General features: G+C 53.6%; 1 protein-coding gene across 5 annotated transcripts in view; it reads right to left on the reverse strand.

Moving 5' to 3' along the window:
• Window positions 1–4,182: 4,182 nt before the first annotated feature.
• Window positions 4,183–21,078, reverse strand: part of WHRN (whirlin) — a 92,223-nt gene continuing 75,327 nt past the window's right edge. For 3 of the 5 annotated variants that reach the window (XM_006061206.4, XM_006061205.4, XM_006061204.4), the window contains 5 exons: window positions 9,976–10,047; window positions 7,995–8,532; window positions 5,938–6,119; window positions 5,312–5,434; window positions 4,183–5,055 (listed from right to left, as the gene is read on the reverse strand). In XM_006061206.4, the coding sequence (XP_006061268.3) occupies window positions 4,873–5,055; window positions 5,312–5,434; window positions 5,938–6,119; window positions 7,995–8,532; window positions 9,976–10,047 (1,098 nt within the window). In that variant the 3' untranslated portion in view covers window positions 4,183–4,872. Of the gene's footprint in view, window positions 5,056–5,311; window positions 5,435–5,937; window positions 6,120–6,258; window positions 6,322–7,994; window positions 8,533–9,975; window positions 10,048–21,078 lie in introns of all 5 variants that reach the window. The other 2 variants (XM_025282325.3, XM_025282324.3) reach the window with 1 other exon arrangement.

The following is a 21,078-nucleotide window of genomic DNA, read 5'->3' on the forward strand; positions in this document are numbered from 1 at the left end:
TTAGGAGTTTGGGGTTAACAGATACACACTGTGTGAGTGCTGAATCGCTTCAGTTGTGTCCAACTTTTTGAGACCACATGGACTATATAGCCTGCCAGGTTCCTCTGTCCATGGGATTTTCCAGGCAAGAATACTGGAGTGGGTTGCTGTACCCCCCTCCAGGGGATCTTCCCAACCCAGGGATCCAACCTGTGTTTCTTATGTCTCCTGCATTGGCAGGTGGATTCTTTACCGTTAGTGCCACCTGGGAAACACAACAGATACATACTACCTTATATAAAATAGATAAACAGCAAGGACCTGCTAAACTATATTCAAAATCTTGTAATAACTTATAGTGCAAAGAATCTGAAAAAGGATATATATATATATATGTATGGTGTGTGTGTGTGTTTGTATTTACATAACTGAAGCACTTTGCTATATACCTGAAGCTAACACAACATTCAATTTAAAAATTAACAAATACGGCAATGGAAAAAAAAAGAAGAAATACGAAGCTCAGAGAAGTTAAGTGATTTGCCCAAGCTCGCATAGCCAGGAAGTGGTGGAAATAGAATGAGTCCAAATGTCAGACTCTGAGCTCTGGACTGTCTGAGGTGCCTTGTTCTCTGTCCTTATGATCCTCACAGAGGGCTACTCCAGCCCTCACCCTGCTTTCTCCCAAGCACAGAGGGCTCCAAGTGATTTAAAGGCCAGCTTGGCACTTGCTTGGGCAGGCCCAGTCTCAAACCAAAAACTTGCCCTCTTCCTGCCTTCTCCTTCATCTAGCAGCAGATCCTGAACTTGTCTACCTGTACCTACCCCCTTCCCCCAGCTCTGACACTATGAGTAAAGACATTAGGGCCATAGACATGTATGTGGCCAGATGGACCTTTGGCCCCTCACTCTCCCAATATCCAAGCTGCCTTAGCCCACTATTTTTGGTCCCTTCAAAGGGCTTCCTTGGTGGCTCAGACGGTAAAGTGTCTGCCCGCAATGCAGAAGACCCGGGTTCGATCCCTAGGTTGGGAAGTTTCCCTGGAGAAGGAAATGGCAATCCACTCCAGCACTCTTGCCTGGAAAATCCCATGGATGGAGAAGCCTGATAGGCTACAGTCCATGGGGTTGCAAAGAGTCGGACACGACTGAGCGACTTTACTTTCAAAGGCAATAGGACATCTGCTTATTATCTTGGAGCTTCACATGGTGAACCTCAGGTAGCCATGGGTCCAAATTTTTCCTCTACCACTCACTAGCTATGCAAATTTGAGCAAGTAACTTGGTCTTTCTAAGCCCATTTACAAACGTATGTTTTTAAGCTTAAAATTCCACTGGGAGGGGAACCCTCACAGCCAATGGCCTACAGTCCCGGAGTCAGACCCAGGAATTTCAGAACCAACAGTTCCAGAAACTCTTTCTTGTTCCTTTTCAGAGAACAAATTTGGGATGGCAGGCAGCAGTTGCCAGGAATTCCCAGACCCCTGGGGTTGGACTGAGTGGGGAGATGGCTAGTTCAAGACACAAGAAGTCATGACCTGTCCTGGAGTTCGTAGAGCAGGCCAATCAGTTCAGTTCAGTTCAGTCACTCAGTCGTGTCCGACTCTTTGTGACCCCATGAGTCACAGCACACCAGGCCTCCCTGTCCATCACCAACTCCCGGAGTTCGCTCAAACTCACGTCCATCGAGTCAGTGATGCCATCCAACCATCTCATCCTCTGTCGTCCCCTTCTCCTCCTGCCCCCAATCCCTCCCAGCATCAGAGTCTTTTCCAATGAGTCAACTCTTCGCATGAGGTGGCCAAGGTACTGGAGTTTCAGCTTTAGCATCAGTCCTTCCAATGAACACCCAGGACTGACTGGCCTGAAATTCATACCGCAAGTAGGTAACAGACAAAAACCTCTGGATTCAGAACAGATCCAAAAGGACTTGGGCCTAGAAAAGATGTGGTTTACAAGGTCAGAGGGCTCCTTCTTCACCATCATTCTGACCGCAATCATCTCCCTGGGGCAGACTCTGAGCCCACACACAGCATCCCAGCCTCCATCAGAAGCGAGTGGCAGTATCCCCATTGTATTTATTTCCTGTGGCTGTTGTAACAAATTACCACCAGTTCATGGTTTAAGACAACACTAGGTCTTCCCTGGAGATCCAGTGGTTGAGATTCCATGTTTCCACTGCAAGGAGTGTGGGTTTGATCAGTGAAGTGAGATCCTGAATGCAATGCTGCTTGGCCAAAAAAAAAAAAAAAAAAAAAAAAAAGACACTAACTTGTTCTTCCAAAGAGAGGTCATAAGTGCAAAATCAGCCTCACCTCACTAAAGTCAGGGGGTCGGCAGGCAGGTTTCTTGGGCAGGCTCTCAGGGAGAATCCGTTTCCTTGCCTTTTTTTCAGTTTCTAAATGGCCACCTGTGTTCCTCGGCTCATGGTCCTTCCTCCATCTTCGAACTGCATCACTGCAACCTCTGCTTCCATTATCACAACACCTTTTCCTCTCCTATGTCAAATCTCCCTCCGCCTCCCTCTTACAAGGACCCTTGTGATTACATGGGGCCACCCAGATGGTCGAGGATAACCTCTCCATTTAAATGCCCTAAATAAGCACACCTCTTTGCCACAGAAAGTAACATTCACACATAACAGGAATCCGGGTATCTCTGGGGCTGTTACTCAGCCTGCCACACACATAGACTAGGAACTTGGGTTCGGAAAGGTGAAATCACCTGCCCGTGACCACACAGGATGTGGAATTTGATGCCAGGAGATCTGGGGCCTGACAAAGCCCTCTTGCAGCCAGGTGAGGGTTATTTCTTGCAGGGGTACCAGGATTGGGAGGGGCATACACAGTCCCATGGGAAGGGCTGGGGTTTTGGGGGTTACTGGCTGCTTCAGAGGTCAAGCGGAAGCCAGGACTCTGGCCTCAGACTCCTTAAGCTGGGAAGGGGACACAAGCAGCTAAGAGCAAGATCCAGTAAAAGTCTGTAGAATCAACAGCCCCCAACCCATTTCTAGAAGATCCCTGGACACGGCTGGACAAAGCAGGACTTTTCAAACTCTTCTTTCCCCAGAGAAAGCCTGGGGAGGGAGGAAGTGGGCACTGGGGCTGGTAGTGGGGCCCCTCTCCTCTTTGCCCCCTTCATGTGTTTTTGCTTCTAATACCCACTGCCCTTGGCTCCTGCACCAGCCTCGTGTGCACAGGTAGGAAGCGACTGGGAAGTCACTGCCTCTTCCCTCTCCCCAGACCTTGTCTAAAGACCGACAACTTGAAGGCCCTGTCTGCTTGCCCTGAGCGGAGACAACTCTAAGTGGAACTTACACTCCAGTGTCCCCTGTGGGATCAGGCTGCAGCTGTCCTCCCAGGACTCCGCCTGAAATCACATCCTGCTTGCGTTCCTCACCTTCGCTTCTGATTCACCCACTGCTTTACCAGCCTCCCTGCACGCTGCTTCAATGAATCACCTGCACACACATCCTCGTCTCAGAGCCAGTTTCTGGGATCCGCCCTAAGATAGGCCACCTCTGTGTGTGCCCGTGTGTTTATAATTTTATTTATTTATTTAGTTTTGGTTGCACTGGGTCTTCATTGCTGCACAGGCTTTTCTCTAGTTTCGGCCAGCGGTGGCTACTCTTCAGGCCGTGCACAGGCTTCTCACTGTGGTGGTTTCTCTTATTGTGGAGCATGGGCTATAGGCTGCAAGGGCTCAGTAGTTGTGGTTCCTGGGCTCTAGAGCTCAGGCTCGATAGTTGCTCACAGGCTCAGTTGCTCTGAGGCATGTGGCAACTTCCTAGACCAAGGATCGAACCCTTGCTTCTTGCATTGGTGGGCAGATTCTTTACTACTGAGCCACCAGGGGAGCCCCCTCTCTGTGTTTTATAACATTCATGCCCATTGTGCATTCTGTCTCATAACATACCTGTGTATTTTAAATATTCTTATATACGTTTCAGGGGTACAGCATTATTAAAACCTATATATACCTGTGCATTTTGATCTAAAGATGTTATCTATAACCTTCAGGGAAGGTGTTCCAAGATGTGAGTGTGGTTCCAGTGCCCCTGCAACACGCTTGGTGTGACCCAGATTGATCCACGAGAGGCCAGGGAAGATGTGAAGTCTGGGTGCCTCCATCTGTCCTACCCATCCCTCTCTCCACAGCAAGCCCAGCCACACACGCAGGCCACAGAGCACGCTGGATCCTAACCTTGTTCAGATCTCTTTATTGAAAAATTAAAGTCATAAGCTCTGTATATAAATACACTGACATCGCTGGTCACCTGCAAGGCCTCTGGGATAGGCTGGGGGAGCAGTGGGAAGCTGGGGTCTTGTGATCCCCAGGGGTGTGGGATGGAAATAAATAATAAATACCATGGGGGATGAGGAGCTAGGAGAAACAGGGGTGTGAATGGGGGTGCTCGATGCTTATTTGTGGCACTGAAGGTCCCGCAAGAGGCCCCCCGGGTTGGGGGCTGTGTCCATGAATTCTTCCGTGACTTCATTCCAGACAAAGATTCCTGCATCGGGGGATAGGCCAGGTCCTAGCTGGCCAGGGAGCACTCAACCCAGAGTTACAGGCCCTGGGAGGCTTCAGGTGAAGACACGGGTGCTCTGCCCTTCCCCTTTCTTTCTCCCCTTCCTGAGGGTTCATGCTTGTATGGAGCGCCTACTGTATATCAGGCATTGCATCAGACCCTGACTTGACCTTCTGTTTGCCTCACCCAGCTCTCTTCTCCCGGTTCTGGTCCAAAGGGCCAGTACGGAATGGGGGGAGGGATGTCTTCCTGCTACCCTGGCCATGCAGCTCCAGCCCCCGAAGGAGCTCAATAGTGCCAGGAGGGAGGAGGGACCAGGGCCGGGGGCTGGGCAGCAGTGGGAGGCCCTGGGGCCTCGGCCCCTAGAGCAGCACGTTGAACTCAGTGACCAGAAAGTCGATGTAGTCACGCTCCTTGGTCTTGAAGGCCTCCGCGATGACGCGCGCGGCCTCCCGGTGCTCCTTGCCCCGAAGCGTCACCCCGTTCACTTCCAGGATCACGTGCCCCACCTTGAGCTGCCCACAGTTGTGGGCTGAGCCACCTCGCTGCAGGAGTGAGACACAGGGCATGTAACCTGGGACACCCCAGGGCTGGCCTGGACTGCCCCCCACTGCCAACCGGGGAGCCATAGTCTGTGTCCACAGCCCTGATGAGGAAAACTGAGGCTATGAGCCAAGGTGCTATGAGCCGGAGGCTGCCTGTGGTGCCGGGTTCCTCTGGGCATGGCAAACCCCTGGGGATGCTGAGAGAGGGACCCTCAGGGGTAGGGAGAGACGGTCAAGCAGGTCCCTGGGGATGTACCTGAATCGTGACGATCCTAGGCAGGGGCTGGCGGGTGTTGGCACCACCCTCGATGGCAATGCCCAGGGTGGCCGCACTTTTCTTCACGCGGATGAGGGTGGACGTGGGCTCCAAGAGCCCGGGCTGCAGGTATGAGGAAGGAAAGTAGTGGAAGCCGTCTTGGTGGGTGGGCCTGGCCTGGGGGCTGGCCTGGCCACGACAGGCCCTTGGGTCAGCAGGGCGCAGGCTCCAGCCCTTTGCTGGGAGCCTGCCGTGTGCTAGCCCTGAGCACAGCGCTTGGTGCGCCCAGCTGTCTAATTCTGAGGCTCGGGCGGGTAAGCAGCTTCCCCAAGGCTGCTAGAGGTGGCCACAGGCCTTGAATCTGGCCTGACTGCCTCACCTCCACCCTACGCTGGAAGGGAGTGTAATGATCCGTGAGAACAACCTTCAGTGCCTGGCCTGTCTGCATCAGTGGCAGAGCAGTAGCCTTCAGACTCTGAACACAGAGGTCTCTCCGGACACCCACATCCGGACAGCACCTCCCTTGCAGTCACTTGTCAAGCTGTACCCTGGTTGGGACTTCCTGTTGCTCATCCCCAACCAGACTTCCCCCCGCCTGCGCTCTGCACATCTCCCGTCTCACTTACAGGTTTGGTGGTCCCCTCGGCGGGCCTCTCGTTCCGAGGCATCTCCTTGCCACTCCTGCTTCTGGTGGGCGCTGTCTGTCTGCCTCGGCCGGGGGCGCTGGCCTCGGCCTCGCCGGCGTCCACGCCACTGTCCTCGCTCAGGGTCTGCCCGCTATCTGAGAGCTGGGAGAGTGTGGAGGCGGCTGGGGTGGGAACAGGAGGAGAGGGGTTTGTAGAGCTGGGTTCAGTAAGGGCTTCCCGGAGGAGCTGAGGGGCAGGCCAGAAGGCTGGGCGGGGGATTCCCTGGGCAGAGACTCCCTGCCACCCTCCACCTGTTGAGACCTGCCCTTCCAATAGGGTCTGGCCCCAAGGCTGCCACTTCCAGGATGTCTGCCTTGACAGCCTCTGGCAAAATGGTGAAAAAAAAAGAAAAAGTCAAGAGGCAAATCCAGCCCACAGATATGGGTTTTTTTGTTTGTTTTAACTATTAGTGTTATCAATATTTAATGATGGACCAACACATTCAAATTAGGAGATTTCACATAAAAATGGAATTCTAAGCTTCTTGGGAAAAAAAAGGAAGGTCTGGGGGAAAAAAAAAAAAAGGAAGGTCTGCCATGCCTGGTCTGTGCCCTTGCTGACCCCACCTGGCCTGAGCTAAGGGGAGGAAACATGCCCTCTGGTGCAATAGTCAAACCCAATCCACTCCACTAGGTATGTAATGGCTTGGCTCCTGAGTTTGAGACACTCTGGGGTCTGGCAGGTGGGGTCTGAATCCCCTCTGACCAGCTGTGCAATCCTGGGTGAGTTACACAGCCTCTCTGAACCCCAGCGTTCTGATTCCAACCCAGGGGCAATGATGCCTATCCCATAAACACTAATAGACAGGACATATGGAGTGAACAGGCTTACGCTAGCCTGCCTGGCTCCACGATTACTGCGTCTCAGTCTCTTTTGCGTGTAAAATGGGGGTGATAACAGTACCAGCCTTACAGAGCTGTTGAGAGAACTGGGTGAGTTACTAACACAGGCACGTTCTAAAGAACAGTGTCCTTGGCTTACGGAGAGTGCTGTACACCTGTCAGCTTTATCATCATGTGTGTCCGGCTCAGTGCCAGGTCCAGAGCCACCTATTGGACAGCTCGGGTTTCCCTCACCACATCCTGCCTTAGCAGCCTTCCCTCAACGAGCTACTGAATGCAGGGACCCCGCCTTCCGCATCCTAGTCCGACCCTTACTTGCATACCACAGGCGCTCAGCAAATGTCCCCTGACCTGGTTGGCCACCCACCCTCCTTGGCCACAGCGGTCCTACGTGTCACCTTAGCCACGAGATGGCAGCAGAATCCAACAAAACGGACCCAACTCACGACCAGGAGGGAGGGGACGCTGGCCTCGCGGTGGGCTCAGGCTTACAGGGTGGAAACCAGCTCTCCCTTCCCGCCACCTCCCTAGTTGGACATCCTCTGAAAACCCCAGGGCTACAGCCCCGGGCCGGCCTCCCAGGTGTCTGGAAGGTGGACCCTGCACTGTGACCCTGCAGCCCCGAGCCAGGAGACCTCCAGGGGTCCAGAGGTGACAATTTCAATGTCCACCTGTCCCTCGGCACCAGCTCTGTGGGACAGAGATCACAAAAGCCACCCCTGCCCTGAACAGGCTCAGTCTTCTTGGGGAGACTGGTAGGTGGGTGCAGGGTGACCAGGTCTGGGGGTCCTAGAGGAGAAATCCCACCCTCACAGCCAGCTGGCAGAACTGTTGCTGTTACAGCAAGAGTTAGAGAACTGTTCCAGCCCGCATGGGATGGCCCAGCAGCCCGTCCACAGTCAGCCAGCCAGTGACGGCAGATCTGGGACTCACATTCCAGCCTCTGCCTCCAAAGCCCCTCAGGGCAGGCTCGGGGCCCTGTTCCCTGGCTCCCCTGACCCTTAATGGGGGAGGACTGGGTTCAAAGGCTTCCCACTGGATGAGCACCTGGCCCCACCTGAGCTGTGTCAATGAGCAGATCAATCCCCCAGTGGGGCACCCCTAAGGTGGCGCAGCGGCCTCCCGAGCCCAGCCCACCGGGCCTGCGGTACTCACTGCGTGTCTGGGGCAGCGCCCTCACTTCATTTACGTCTGGCTCGCTGTCCGGGCGGTGCACCTCCACCATGACAAAATGCTGGTTCGTGCCCGCCTGGTCTGGGTGGCCGGAGGGGGAGGGTGGGGGAAGGCCACCACCGGCCAACGCAGCCTCTGCAGGGGGGCTTTTCAGGTGTGGCGGTGACTGGACCCGCGGGAAGGGGCCGATGGGGTGCTGGTTGACCAGGGCCAGGTGGGTGTCCAGCGGCCTCCTGGAGCCGAGGTTGCCCGGGGAGATGGAGGCATAGATGGGGGAGGAGGGTGAGTTCTGTGCTGTGGGGGCCTCCGGCACAGGAGCAGTACCCGTGGGCGGGCTGCGGTTCTGCGGAGCCGAGAAGACGATGCCCGAGTGGGAAGACGCGGAGGAAGGCGGCTGGAGGTCCTCTCTGCCCGGCTTCCTCGGCTGGATGAGGAGGTGGTCGTGGCCTTGGATCAGAGGGGGCGGGGGAGGCGGCGGCTTGTAGCTAGGCAGCCCCTTGGAGGTGGACTTGACATCATCCTGCCAAAAGACCCAACAGGAGTAGAAGGAGTCAGAGCCCATTGCAGCCGTTAGAGGGGAGACCCGAGTGCCCCAGTGCACCGGACCCCGGCTGGAATTCCGTCCTCGCTCTATCAGCTCCTGGCCACGCTGCTCTGAATAATGCAACACCTGAGTGGAAAACTTCTCCTAGCATCTGAGCAGCTGATAAGCATCGGGATCTTGTCTCTGGGGATGGCATCGTTACGTTCGGGAACTGAAGTTCTTGGCATCGGCCAGCGCTTGTCACAGGGAACGGGACTTAATTAGAGGTGGGATGCAAAGATGAAAACAGAAAAGGCCTATCTTTGGCTTTTCTCTTTAGGGGATTATCACGGCTCCTGGAGCCTAGAGATATGACAGGACTGATGGGAGAGGATGGGTAGAAGGTGGACAGAGGTGGGCCAGGCTGCTGTGTGGCCCTGGGCAGGGCACAGCACTTCTCTGAGTGCACCTCGGGGCCATGGAGGAAACGACCTACTCAGCAGAGTCGTGGGGAGGTGAGGAGTAGCGCGTGTGCTGCACTAGCAAGGGGTCTGAGATCCAGCAGGTGCTTGGTGAGTGGCAGATTCTGTCATCACTATGCCCCCTCCCTATGCCACCATCCAACATTGGCATGGCTCTGATGGCCATGCAAGCACTGTTTCCAATGCTTTACTTAGAATAACTGATTTGCCCTTTGTTCCAGGCTTATGGGGTGGTACACTATTATTGGACTTCCCTGGTGGCTCAGATGGTAAAGCGTCTGTCTACAATGTGGGAGACTTGGGCTCGATCCCTGGGTCGGGAAGATCCCCTGGAGAAGGAAATGGCAACCCACTCCAGTACTCTTGCCTAGAAAATCCCATGGACAGAGGAGCCTGGTATCCATGGGGTCACAAAGAGTCAGACACGACTGAGCAACTTCACTTTCACACTATTATTACACCCCATTTTACAGATGGGAAAACTGAGGCACAGAGAAGTTGAGAAACTTGCCCAAAGTCACACAGTCAGCGGCACAGGGTGGGATTTGGACCTGGCAGTCTGGCTTCAGAGCCCAGGTCATTCGAAAGCCACGTGAGTCAGATCACAAAGCGAGACTGCCCGGACTGCTGCTGAGTGCGCATGGGCGCGAGGTCACGTTTCACCCCCTTTCCCAGCGCAGTCACGGGGCCTCCTTGAGAGGAGCTCTCGTCACACACTTCATGCTTCAGTCCTTGCTATGATAACGTTCAGATAACGTATCAAAAGTAACACCAACTCAGCAAACAGTCAAACAGCCTGACAGCCCTGCCTCAAATCCCTGGAACTCGCTAAGAGCTCTTCGCTGAGGGCCTCAGTCCTCTCCCTGTGGTCTCACCAGGGAGCCAGCCCCCAGGGGCCTCAGGCAGACCCAGGAGGGGGAAAACACAGTGAAAGGGTCTTCCCAGAGCGGGGTCTCACCAGGGAAACGTCTGAGAGGGTGTTCGCATTGCCCTGGACGGCCTCCCCGGTCTCCTCCAGGTCCAGAGTGTTCTAGAACAGAGAAGAAAGACCTGTGAGCAAATACACATTGAGAGGGGAAAACCACTTTGCTCTCTAGGACACAGAACTCTGCAGGCCCTAAGACACCTTCGTGGGGCTTCCGTGTTTCCTGACAAGCCCCACTCCAGAGGAACTTACATGGTAAAATGAATGTTGATTTTCCTGCCTTTCACTTTGAAATCAATTTCAAGGAGTTCAATTTCTTGGAGACTTTCCAGGCCTCCCCAGAACTACGTGGAAACGTTGCGGGATGGCTCTGGCCTTAACTGGCAATCCCCGAAGCTTGGCCCACGCTCAACAGGCTCAACTCCTCAACCCGACTGTTCTCTCTTCAGAACCCCAGGGAGGTGTGAAAATAGCAAGTGAGGGGCGGATGGGGAAGGTCTCTAGCTCTCTTTTTTTAGTTAATCAGTTACTCGTTCATTTTGGCTGCATTGGGTCTTAGCTGCGCATGCGGGATCTTTCACTGTTGTGCCCAGGCTTCCTTCCAGCTGTGGCTGGCGGGCTTAGTTGCTCCCTGGCAGGCATGTGACATTCTAGTTCCCCGAACAGGGATTGAACCTGTGTCCCCTACACTGGAAGGCAGATTCTTAACCACTGGACCACCAGGGAAGTCCTTCTCTCTCTTTTTTAATTTTAAGGGTTTTAATGGTGTATCCTGGGGGAGGGGGGAAGGGTTATGGTTTCAGTGGTGCTTATTTTGCAAAGACGCTCATTTCTTCCTACTTTTCCTAACTTTAGTTCAGTTCAGTCGCTCAGTTGTGTCCGACTCTTTGCAACCCCATGAATCGCAGCATGCCAGGCGTCCCTGTCCATCACCAACTCCTGGAGTTCACTCAAACTCACGTCCATCGAGTCGGTGATGCCATCCAGCCATCTCATCCTCTGTCATCCCCTTCTCCTCCTGCCCCCAATCCCTCCCAGCATCAGAGTCTTTTCCAATGAGTCAACTCTTCTCATGAGGTGGCCAAAGTACTTTCCTACCTAACTTACCAGATGCCTAATGCTTCCTCAAGTGACCCTGAGCTGCTGTGAGGCCATGGCTAGACACCCCACACCAGGAGGTTGAGCAGAGTTCTTCTTTAAACTCAAGAGGGGGCTCCTGAGGGCTCTGCAATCACTTCTCTCCACCGCACAGGACCCAGGCTGGCAAACAAACTTCCCTGACCATCACCCAGCTCAAGTCTCAAGTTCAGGGATTAATACTGGGCAGTCTCAGTGCTCCTGACTGAGGGCCTGGGGACTTAGAGGAAGTGAGACACCTCCCCTGCCTTCAGTAGCTTAGAGACAGTGTGCACACTCAGCTGCTCAGTCATGTACGACTCTTTGTGACCCCAGGGACTGTAACTTGCCAGGCTCCTCTGTCCATGGGATTTTGCAGGCAAGAATACTGGAGTGGGTTGCTGTCTCCTACTCCAGGAGATCTTCCCAATTCAGGGATCAAACTCGAGTCTCTTGTATCTCCTGCATTGGCAGGCAGATTCTTTACCATTGCCCCACCTGGGAAAACCTAGAGACAGCAGGGTCGACACAAATAAGCCAGGAGGAGGCTGCACAGGGTGAGGCAACACAGTTATATAATGCATCTAAGGAAGAGTCATCCAGGAAGTCTTCCTGGAGGAAGGAGCACGGGTTACAGCTGGGAAAAGGAAAGAATGATGGGTGTATCAGAGGGAGGGGTGTGCATAAAGCTAGGAGGATAGAGGATGCTTGAGAATCTTCAGCGGTTCTACAGCAGTCAAGAGCTGCTTAGACCTAAGCCTGAGGACAGTGGGTTGCCATGGAGATGTAGTCAGGTCTCCCTTCTAAGAAGATCCCCTTTGCTCACTTCCCTTTGAGTCACACTAGAGCTGTGCAGGCATGTCAGGGCTTTTATACTGGCCCTTCCGTCTGGAACATTCTTTCCCAGAACTATCCACAAAGCGAGCTCTGTTTGTTCACCCCCTTCAAGACCTTACTCAAATATCACCTCCACAAAAAGATCTACTCTGACAACCCCACCTAAAATCACAACCTTCACCCCTGCCCTGCTTTATTTTTCTCCTTTGCACTGATCACTATTCCTTACCCAGCAGCCAGGATGTAATCTTGAAACACAAGTCAGATGATGTCTCACGCCAGCTCATAACCCTCCAGGCTCCTTCCATCTTAAGTGGAGGAAATTCCAAACTGCATTCACTGGGCACAATGAATTCTGGGCCCTTTCTTGCTACTCTTGCAGCAGGATGGGATGGTTCCTGCCTCAGGGCCTTTGCACTCACTGCTCTGCCTGCATAGCACTCCTGGTTCATTCCTTCATTTTAGACCTGGGTGAGGCTTTCTTTGACCAGCCCTGTTTCAAACAGCACCACCTCCACCCCCACACCTCTGTCTAACCCTTGACCCTGGTTCATTTTTCTGTGTAAGATTTATCACCGCCTGATGGGCTACTATTGATTTGCTCATTGTATGTCTTCCTACTAGGATAACTCCTCAAAGGCAGGACTTGTGACCACCTGGTCCCTACTGTATCCTCAGTATTCAGGATAGTAACTGCTTGATAAATATTTACTGAGCAAATTAATTAACCCATGAATGAATCGATGGGTGAATGAATTAATCAATAACTCTGGCTGTCATGGGGAGGAGGCCTGAGTAGACAGAGAATTGAGCCAGGCTGCTACAGTAGGTCATGGAGAGCAGCGATGATGGTTTGAATGAAAGTGAAGGTATGATGAGAGTGAAGGTGTGGGGGGATGGGAGGAGCCCCCTGACTCCATACCCCCAGAGCAGAGGCTGCCAGGTCACTCCATACTGATCCCCGTCTCAGATAAGCCTCCTGAAGCCTTGAGTATTCTGGGCAGGCACCATGGGAACCCACCGGCCAACAAGATCTCTGTCCTCCCAACCATGAGCCTTTCTCACCCAAGACGCCTCATCTGGTCTTGTGACGGCTCTGGGGCAGTGTCAGGCCAGGTCAACTGCCTTTTACCCGCAAAGCTGAGGCTTGTGCAAACATCCTGACATCTCCTGCCCTCCCCACCCTGATCTCTCACATACCGCTTCGCAGGAAGATGTTCCTGACGGCCCCGGTGATACAAAGACAGGGGCACCCTTGAGGAGGGGAGGGCTGCTCCTCCCCACCTTGATCAGAGGCACCAGTTCTGGCTTCTCTGAGATCACTCCCAGCTCTGCCACTCACAGCTGAGTGACAGTGGACAACCCACTGGACTGCTCTGTGCCGCAGTTTCCTCATCTGTAAAACAGGGAAATAGCAGTCCCTCCCTCATGGAGTGGATGCATTAACACTTGAAAAGTGCTCAAACAGAGCCTGGCACAGTATCTGAAGGGAGGTGACTGTCACACTAGAATCCTGGGATCTTATAAATCTGCCCCAGGAACTGAATGGCTGCAGGTGCCCTGGCCCAGGGGAGCACATCGATGGAAAGAAACAGTGGTCCTCCAATAACCCCCTCCCCCAAAACTGTAATGTGTCCAGTGCTCCCAGGAATCAGTCCGCCTGGGCAACACAAGCCATCTAGGGTGAAGGTGAATGGCAAGGCAGGTTACATGCAATGACTTCCCAAGACTGGGCAGTCACTGCCTTGGCCTCAGCAGGAGGCCCCCAGGAGGTCAGAGACCTGGGAGCTGTCGATAGCAAGGACGAGAGGGGCCTCCATCACCTGCAATGTAGCTAGCTACTGCCACCTGCCCCCAAAACTCAGCCTGCAGACACCCTGGGGGCTTAGATGACAGTCCATGGTTGGACCAAAGATATGGGATTCTGTCCTGTTCTGGTATCAGGAGCTTTGAACATTCATTTAGTTGATCAACAAGCATTTAACAGGCAGCCTTGACTTATGAGGAAAGCTAATGGGGATAAAAGATGAGCAGGTCCCGGTGTTCCTAAGACCCACCAGAGGGCCATGCACACAGGAGCTGCCCACAAACTCTTGTTCGGAATCACTGATGAAAGGTGGTGTTGTGATAGGGTCAAAGGGAGGGAGCAAGGAAAGGACCCAGAGTCTGATAACGCAAGCATGTCTTTGCCCAGCACTACAGAGCGGCTGTGACTTTCTCTTAGAAAGGGCATGGGAGAACTCCAAACTGTGGCAGGCCTTGCTGCATGCTAGGCCCCTGCTGGGCATTTTATTTACATGGTCTCACTAATTCTCCTTATGACCCTGTAAGGTAGGCACTCTGATTGTCCCGGCTCACAATTTTTACACTTAAGCTCAGAGAGAGCAGTGACTTGTCCAAGGCAACAGGACTATTCTACAGCAGATTAGGTTTCTAACCCACATCAGGGTGACCCCAAAGCCCATGCAACCTTAGCAGGACCCCAGAATTAGATGCTGTAGGAAGCAAGGGACTCCAGGAGGAGGACCCTCTCTGAAACAAGCGAGAACACGGCCATCGCTGGCCCCTGACCTCAGTCACTCCCTGTTATTAATGGCATCCTGGAGCCAAGAGGGAAGGCAGGGATGGATGGGTGGGAGGGTGAGGGTGGAGTGTGGACAGGCATCCAGCCCTGGGAGGAAGGCCTGAAGTGGAGCAAACGGCAGACGGCTTGGAGCCCAGCCCTGCCAGACTCCATCTGCCGAATCCAGACGCTCAGGAGCCCCGAGTCCCCGAGCCATGTTCCTTGTGCGTCTGAAATAGCTGCAGACAGCAGGCTAAGAACCCGGGGGATGCGTCAGCAGAAACGCTTCCGGGACAGGCTTCGAGAAGAGGATCAAGGTCAGACCGGCCGTAGCATCTTGGCCTCCTTCCCATCCCCCTCTCAGCCCCAGCTGCTCAGTGGATGGGAGTGGGGGGCTCCTCCTGCACCCACGGAGGCCAGAGACTAGCTGAGGGTTTAGATCTGGCAGCTCAATTAAACCTGCCAGGTGGGACCCTTTTTCATCAGTTCTACAGCTGAGGTTACTGAGGTTCAGAGAGGGAAGGCCACTTGCCCAAGGTCACACAGCAAGGACAGAGCAGAAAGCTGAACCCTATTCAAGGTCTGAGTCTGTCATCCAGAGAGAGGACTTCCCACAAGAGCCGGGATGCCCTCAGGACCTGCGGCGGTGGCTCCCTCATCCCCTTCCTCCTCAAATCTGTGGCGGTTCAGGAAATCTCCTCCCTTTCAGAGAGAACTTGTTATTTTATTTTTTTGGCCCAATCAGGGTTCTAGATATTCCAGTCTGGTTCGGGGGCACTGTGGGGCGAAAATGAAGTCACGAGGGGCCATCACCGAGCTGGCCTCTGCCAGATGGACTCACGGTTCTGGAAACGGACGCCCAAAAGGCCTTGGGTGGCCCAGGTACCACCCCCAGCAGAAGGAGGCTCTCTGCTCCCCGCCCCCTCCTCCCTTCTCTCTCCCCTCCCCCCCCAGCCCATTTCCCGGGCTCTGCAACCCCGCCCTCTCATTACAAGGGGAGGGCTCTTACATAAAGGTGCTATTTTCAGCTCTTTGTTCTTCTGGCTTCTTTACTCTTAAGTCTGGACAACAGGCTCGCATCACCTCTGCCCCCACCCCTGCCAAATGCACCAGAAGCCCGAGACTGGGAGCGCCCTCCTCTCTCTGTCTCTGGAAAACTGAGGCAGGGAGTCACAGGGGCTTCTGGAAGGTCGCATCAGGGGGCTGCTGAGCAGAAGAGGGCCACAGGAGAGAGACAAACTAGAGAAGGGGGAGTGAGCATCAGAGGGGACAAGAGAAGGGAGGAGACCAGGGAGAAAAGACCAAGAAGAGGAGGACAAAGGGAGGACGAGGAGGAAAAGCCAGAGGCGGTGGCCCTGCCAGAGCCAGAGAAGAGGAGCTTGTTGGCCCAGCCACGGTGTGGGCAGTGGCAGGGGGCGGGCAGGAGTGACAGCAGCTGGGGGGAGCCGGAGAGTCCTGGCGTTCTTGGCAGGTGGTGGGGCTGCCCAGAATGAAGGGGACAGGTCTGGGGATCCAAAAGAATCAAGGGGCGGACCCCGGGGCACTGGCTGTGCTGGTGGAGGCCCATCGATCAAGCAGCCCCAGCATCTCTGAGCACCGGCTGGTGTGGAAGTCTGGATGCTGGAGGGAAGGGCGGAAGACAGGACAGGGAGAGGAGCAATCCCCGCACTCACAGAGTGCTGGGAGCCCGCGCTCGCAGACCAGGCTGGGGCGGTGGGAAGCAGCACGGGGTCTTTGAGCAGCTGGCCCACTGCTGCTACCATGTTCGGCCACCGAAGCAGAAAGGACCCAGGGAAACCAGCGCACAAAGTCCTCCTGAGACGAGGGTGTCCCTCGTCCCAGCACAGCCCAGGCTTCCTTCTACCCCTTTGCATCTCCCTCCCAACGCTCTTAAGAAAAGGATGTCATTCAGCGGGCAGAGAGCATGAGGCAGAATCTCCAGGTCAGGCCCAGAAAAGTCCTCAGGACAGGCACTGGAAAACAGGGCTTCAGGAAGGAGTCAGAGGCCCGTGAAAAACCCTGCATCCTTTATTTTCATTAACCTCTAACTGAAATGTAGCATCTCCTTCCATTGTGAGTGGAGGCAACACAGCCTTGTGCGATCAGCAGCGCCTGGGACCCTGTCACAGCTCTTTCGAATCACATTGCAGATGCCGCAAAGTCCCATTTATGCTCATCACGGCCTCATAATTGCAGCTGTTACCGACCTGCCATCAGACCTTGTTATAGGGCACGCTAAGAAAAAAGCACACCTTTCAATGTTTCTTCCTATCTTTGAAAACAGCATTTTATGATGTTTCCTTTGTCATTCTACATGTTTTCTTTTTAAACATTTAAAACTGTTACTCTGAGAAAGGTCCCCAGGGCTTTGCCAGTCTGCCAGAGGGGTCCATGGCACAGAAAAGGTGAACCCCCCTCCACCAGTTCTAAATTAGTGTTTAGTCTAGCTCTCCTAGGGGGTAGCTGGAAAAACGCAAGCTCCGAGGGGCACAGGGGCTGGCCATGTTCCAGCAGGCTCTGACCTCCATGGACTTGGTTTTGTTTTCTGGAAGCAGTTCCCACATCCCCAGTCCCCACACAGAGGGGAGGATGCTCCTCAATGAACCGGTTTGGAGGAAGGGTCCTTATTTCAGACACCGGCCCAGGGAAAGCTGCACCCGCCCAGAGGGTTACTAACATCCTCTGGTGAATCTATGGTTCTGGGGAGGTAAAGGGCATTGCTGAGGCCTCTCAGAAGGGAATGGGATATTCTACTCAAGGGAAAAGACTAATTCCAGCTTCACCGTGTCCCTGTCTGTGCACGGGGGAGCTTCCTTGGAAAGGGGCTATAGACAGCATATCTGTGTGAATGAAAACATTGCTATCGTAGCAGTAAACAAAGGGATGCAGTGGCCATCAAGCCACCACATTAGAGCTGTGGGCCCCGAGGGAACTCAGGATGAGAAAATACGGGATACTGGCCCCAGAGAGCTGAGGCGCATAGCCAAGGAATGGTTTCAGTGAGCCCAGACTCTTGCATCTTCCCATATACAGAAAAGCATCAAATTCCTTGAGATACCTGGTTTTCTTTAATGAACAGTAATCTCTTGAGGGTCTGACTACCTGATTTTTGTTACAAAAACTCCTATATATCCTGGCTCCTCTGGCCCTTGTCTCTTCGGAGCAGTCTCCTGAGTTTTCTGAGATGTTATATCCTCAGTTCTGTCCACCAAATAAAACACAACTCTCAACTTCTGGGCTGTGAGTATTTTTAAAGTTGCTATCATGTAAATAAGGAGCCACAGAGTGACTGGGCTCCATAGATGGGCTCCTTCCTGCTCCCCCACTAGGGAGGGGCCTGCCCAGCAAAGGAGCTAACCCAACCAGGCTGGACCAGAGGCCGATGCAGTAGGTGGGATGTCAACCTCTCATCACTTGCTCCCTCTTTCTGGGAAGGGGTGCTTTGACAGTCAGGGGTCTCTGCAGCAGGAGGCATCTGAAACAGGCTGGAGCTTCTCCATCCACCTCTGGCCCCGCATGAGCAGGAAGGCATGGAGGCCAAGGGGAAGAGGCTGGTGCTACCAAGGGCTGCCAGCCATGCCCGCACCCACTTCTGGCCTTATTGCAGGGGAGATGGCAGTGGCCTTTAGAAGCAATGACCCCATCCCAAGCATCCTTTGACAAGACTGGAGAGCCCCATTCTAGACACATGAGGGGCCTGGAGGGCAAATCCAGGAGAAGGGCTCTAGTTAAGGCCCTCAGCAGGGCAAGTTCCACTGCACCCTCAATGACATCTACCCGGTGGGCACAAGCTTGGCCTTGGCCTCTCAACCCCTTTTCCTCTGCAGTCCTCTGCAGTGCCCTTTGCCAGCCTTAATTTCCTTCCTTCCTTCTTTTCTTTCGCTGAGCTGCGTCTTAGTTGAGGCATGTGGAATCTGACTTGCAGCATGCAAACTCTTAGTTGCAGCAATGTGGGATCTAGTTTTCTGACCAGGAGTCAAACCCAGGTCTGCTGCATTGGGAGCTTGGAGTCTTAGCCCCTGGACCACCAGGGAAGTCCCTGCTGGCCTTTAGAGTATCAGCAGAACCAACTTCTGAGTATTCCACACCTGTAAGCCCACCCTGGATCTCACTTGATCTCCATAGCAACACACAGATGGCTGATCTTATCAGCTAATTGTGCAGATGCAGAAGCTGAGGCTTCAGAAGCTTAAGTCACCTGCCCAAGGTGACACGGCTACCAGTTGGGAGAGCCAACCCTAGTGTGTGAGATTCCAGAGCCTATGCATTTAAGCCCCTCTGCCTCAGGCCTGTTTGCACCAGATGAGGAATTCAAGAAATGTCAGGCAGCCCTTTCTTCTTTTGCAAAGCTCTCCTGGCCGACATCTTTATGGGAGGGTGATGATACTGTCTGGAGGTAGCAGAAAACTGCCAGGGCTGACTCTATTAGACAAATGGAAACTAAACACAATTTGTTGAAGCGGGAGGCTGCATCTGATTTCCTCTGATCGATTGTGTCTGGTTTGAGAAAACGGCTGCAGAATGAGCCGTGTTGAACCTGGGATGGATAACCTGTGCAGCACGACCCAGGAACTCTGGGCTAAATGGGAACTGGCTCCAACTGGCGCATCCGTCTGGGGCATCTGGGTCACGAGAGCCAGCTGCCTGCCACCCTGCCTGTCTGAGCGCCAGAGCAGCGGACAGTTTCCTATGACAGAGGAGGTAACTGTTCAGGAGGCTGGAAAGGGAGATGATGATCCTGAGTGACCAGGGAATGAGGTTTCATTCCAGTTTCTGCTTCGCATTTCCTTGGCCTCCACCCTGTCCCAGGCCCTGGGCTGGCACTGGGGACACAGACAGGAGAAAGCTGAGGTCCCTGCCGGTGGACCCCACCAACTCTCCCTGTGTGCCGAAGAAAACTCAGCAAGAGGTTAAAGCAACGGGGTGGGCATTTTAACGGAGACATGAAAAACATGTGTGCTCCCCGGGCGAAAGAATTTTTGTACATGAGCAAGAAATGTTTTGAGTTGATGTCCATCTAGACTATGGGGCTTGTTTGTTACTCAGCATCTCTGCAGCAAAAGCTCACTGTATGAGCTTTTGTGGGTGGTTTTGTGGGCTAGTGCTGGGCACTTAGCAGGGAATAAGTGAATGTCATTTCGACCCCTTAGGAAGAGGTTCTTTAGGAGGAATGATGCAACCCTTGTTCAAAACCAGGAAAGTAGCGGAAACACAGGGCAGCCATTCCTTGCGGTGCCTCCCCTGGAATATTTTCTAGAATCTCTCGACAGAGAGGACTCTCAGGGTTGGAGGAGCTTTGGGAGCCTACCTGGGTTGTACAGATGGGAAGACAGGCCAGTGGTGGGTGAGGGGCTTTCCCGAGGGCGCCACTGCATGGCGGGGACAGGGCAGAGGAAGGGTGTGGGCTCCTACTTCCAGGATGGGTCTGGTGCCCTGCATTCCCACACAGAGGGGCTTCCAGGAAGAGGTGTCTGTCCTGTGGCTCCGCATGCAGGCAGTGTGGGGCGTCTAGCCTGAGACCTGCTGTGTGTGTTTGGAGGGAGGGGGTTCCCAAGAGACACTGAGGCCAGGGTTGACCAGGCAGCAGGAAGAGCTGGCCCCTGCAAAGCCTGTTATCACATCTCTTAGCAGCTTGGGCTGCACAACCTCCCCAGCACCTGCCTGGGAATGAACTTGTTTTGGGTTCAAACCCACGCTCATCCACTCTCAACCACCAGCGGCATCCAGGTACAACTAAGGCAGACCAGTCAGACCATGTTGGCCCCTGTTCCAACTTTCCAACAGCTCCCATCTCGCTCAGACACAAACTCCAAGGCAGCAGCACTAATCCGCCACTGCCCTTCCCCTCACTTACTGCTCCAGTCTCTGGCTTCCTGGACTTTGCTCAGACACTCCGGGTTCCACCTCAAAGCCTTTGCACTTGCTCTTCCCTCTGCTGGAAATGCTCTTCCCCCAGCTGTGGGCAGGACCGTCTTCCTTACCTCTTTCTCGTCCTACTGAGGTGTCACTTCCTGACCACGCCCCTTTCCTGTTTCTTATTTTCTCCTTAGCACTTTCACCACTTAACACACTGCGTATTTCAGTTCTCGATCCGGTTTAGTCTGTCACTCCTGCTCCGCTCTAAATCGGATAATGGAAAGGATTTCTTTGTTGTTCACCGCTGTATTCCTAGCACTGCAACTGTGCATAGCAGGTAGCAATCACTCAATCGAAATTTGCTAACGGAACAAAAGGAAGATAAGGAGGAAGAGAGCAGAAATAGATAGACGGGTCGATAGATTGGTAGGTAGAGGATGCTTAACAAGGATCCGGTTGAGCTTCAGGGAAGAATCACAGCCAGAGTGCAGTGTTAGCACCAGCTCAGAGGTAAGCAGGCCTGGGCTGGAATCCACACTCTACCGTTCGCTAGCTGAGCAATCTTGAGCAAGTCACTTCTCCCTGAGCCTGTTTTCTTCTCTGTAAAATGGAAATCATGGTAGTACTTGCCACAGCTAGTTACCGAGAGGCTCAAAGAAGATATACTTGGAAAGCATTATCACCATGCCATGGAGACTCTTGACATATGCCAGCTATCATTATTATTAAGAAAGGCCCAAATTATTAATGCGGACCAGGCTCTA

This window comes from Bubalus bubalis, chromosome 3 (genome assembly GCF_019923935.1).
Source record: "Bubalus bubalis isolate 160015118507 breed Murrah chromosome 3, NDDB_SH_1, whole genome shotgun sequence".
NCBI classification, from domain to species: Eukaryota; Metazoa; Chordata; class Mammalia; order Artiodactyla; family Bovidae; genus Bubalus; species Bubalus bubalis.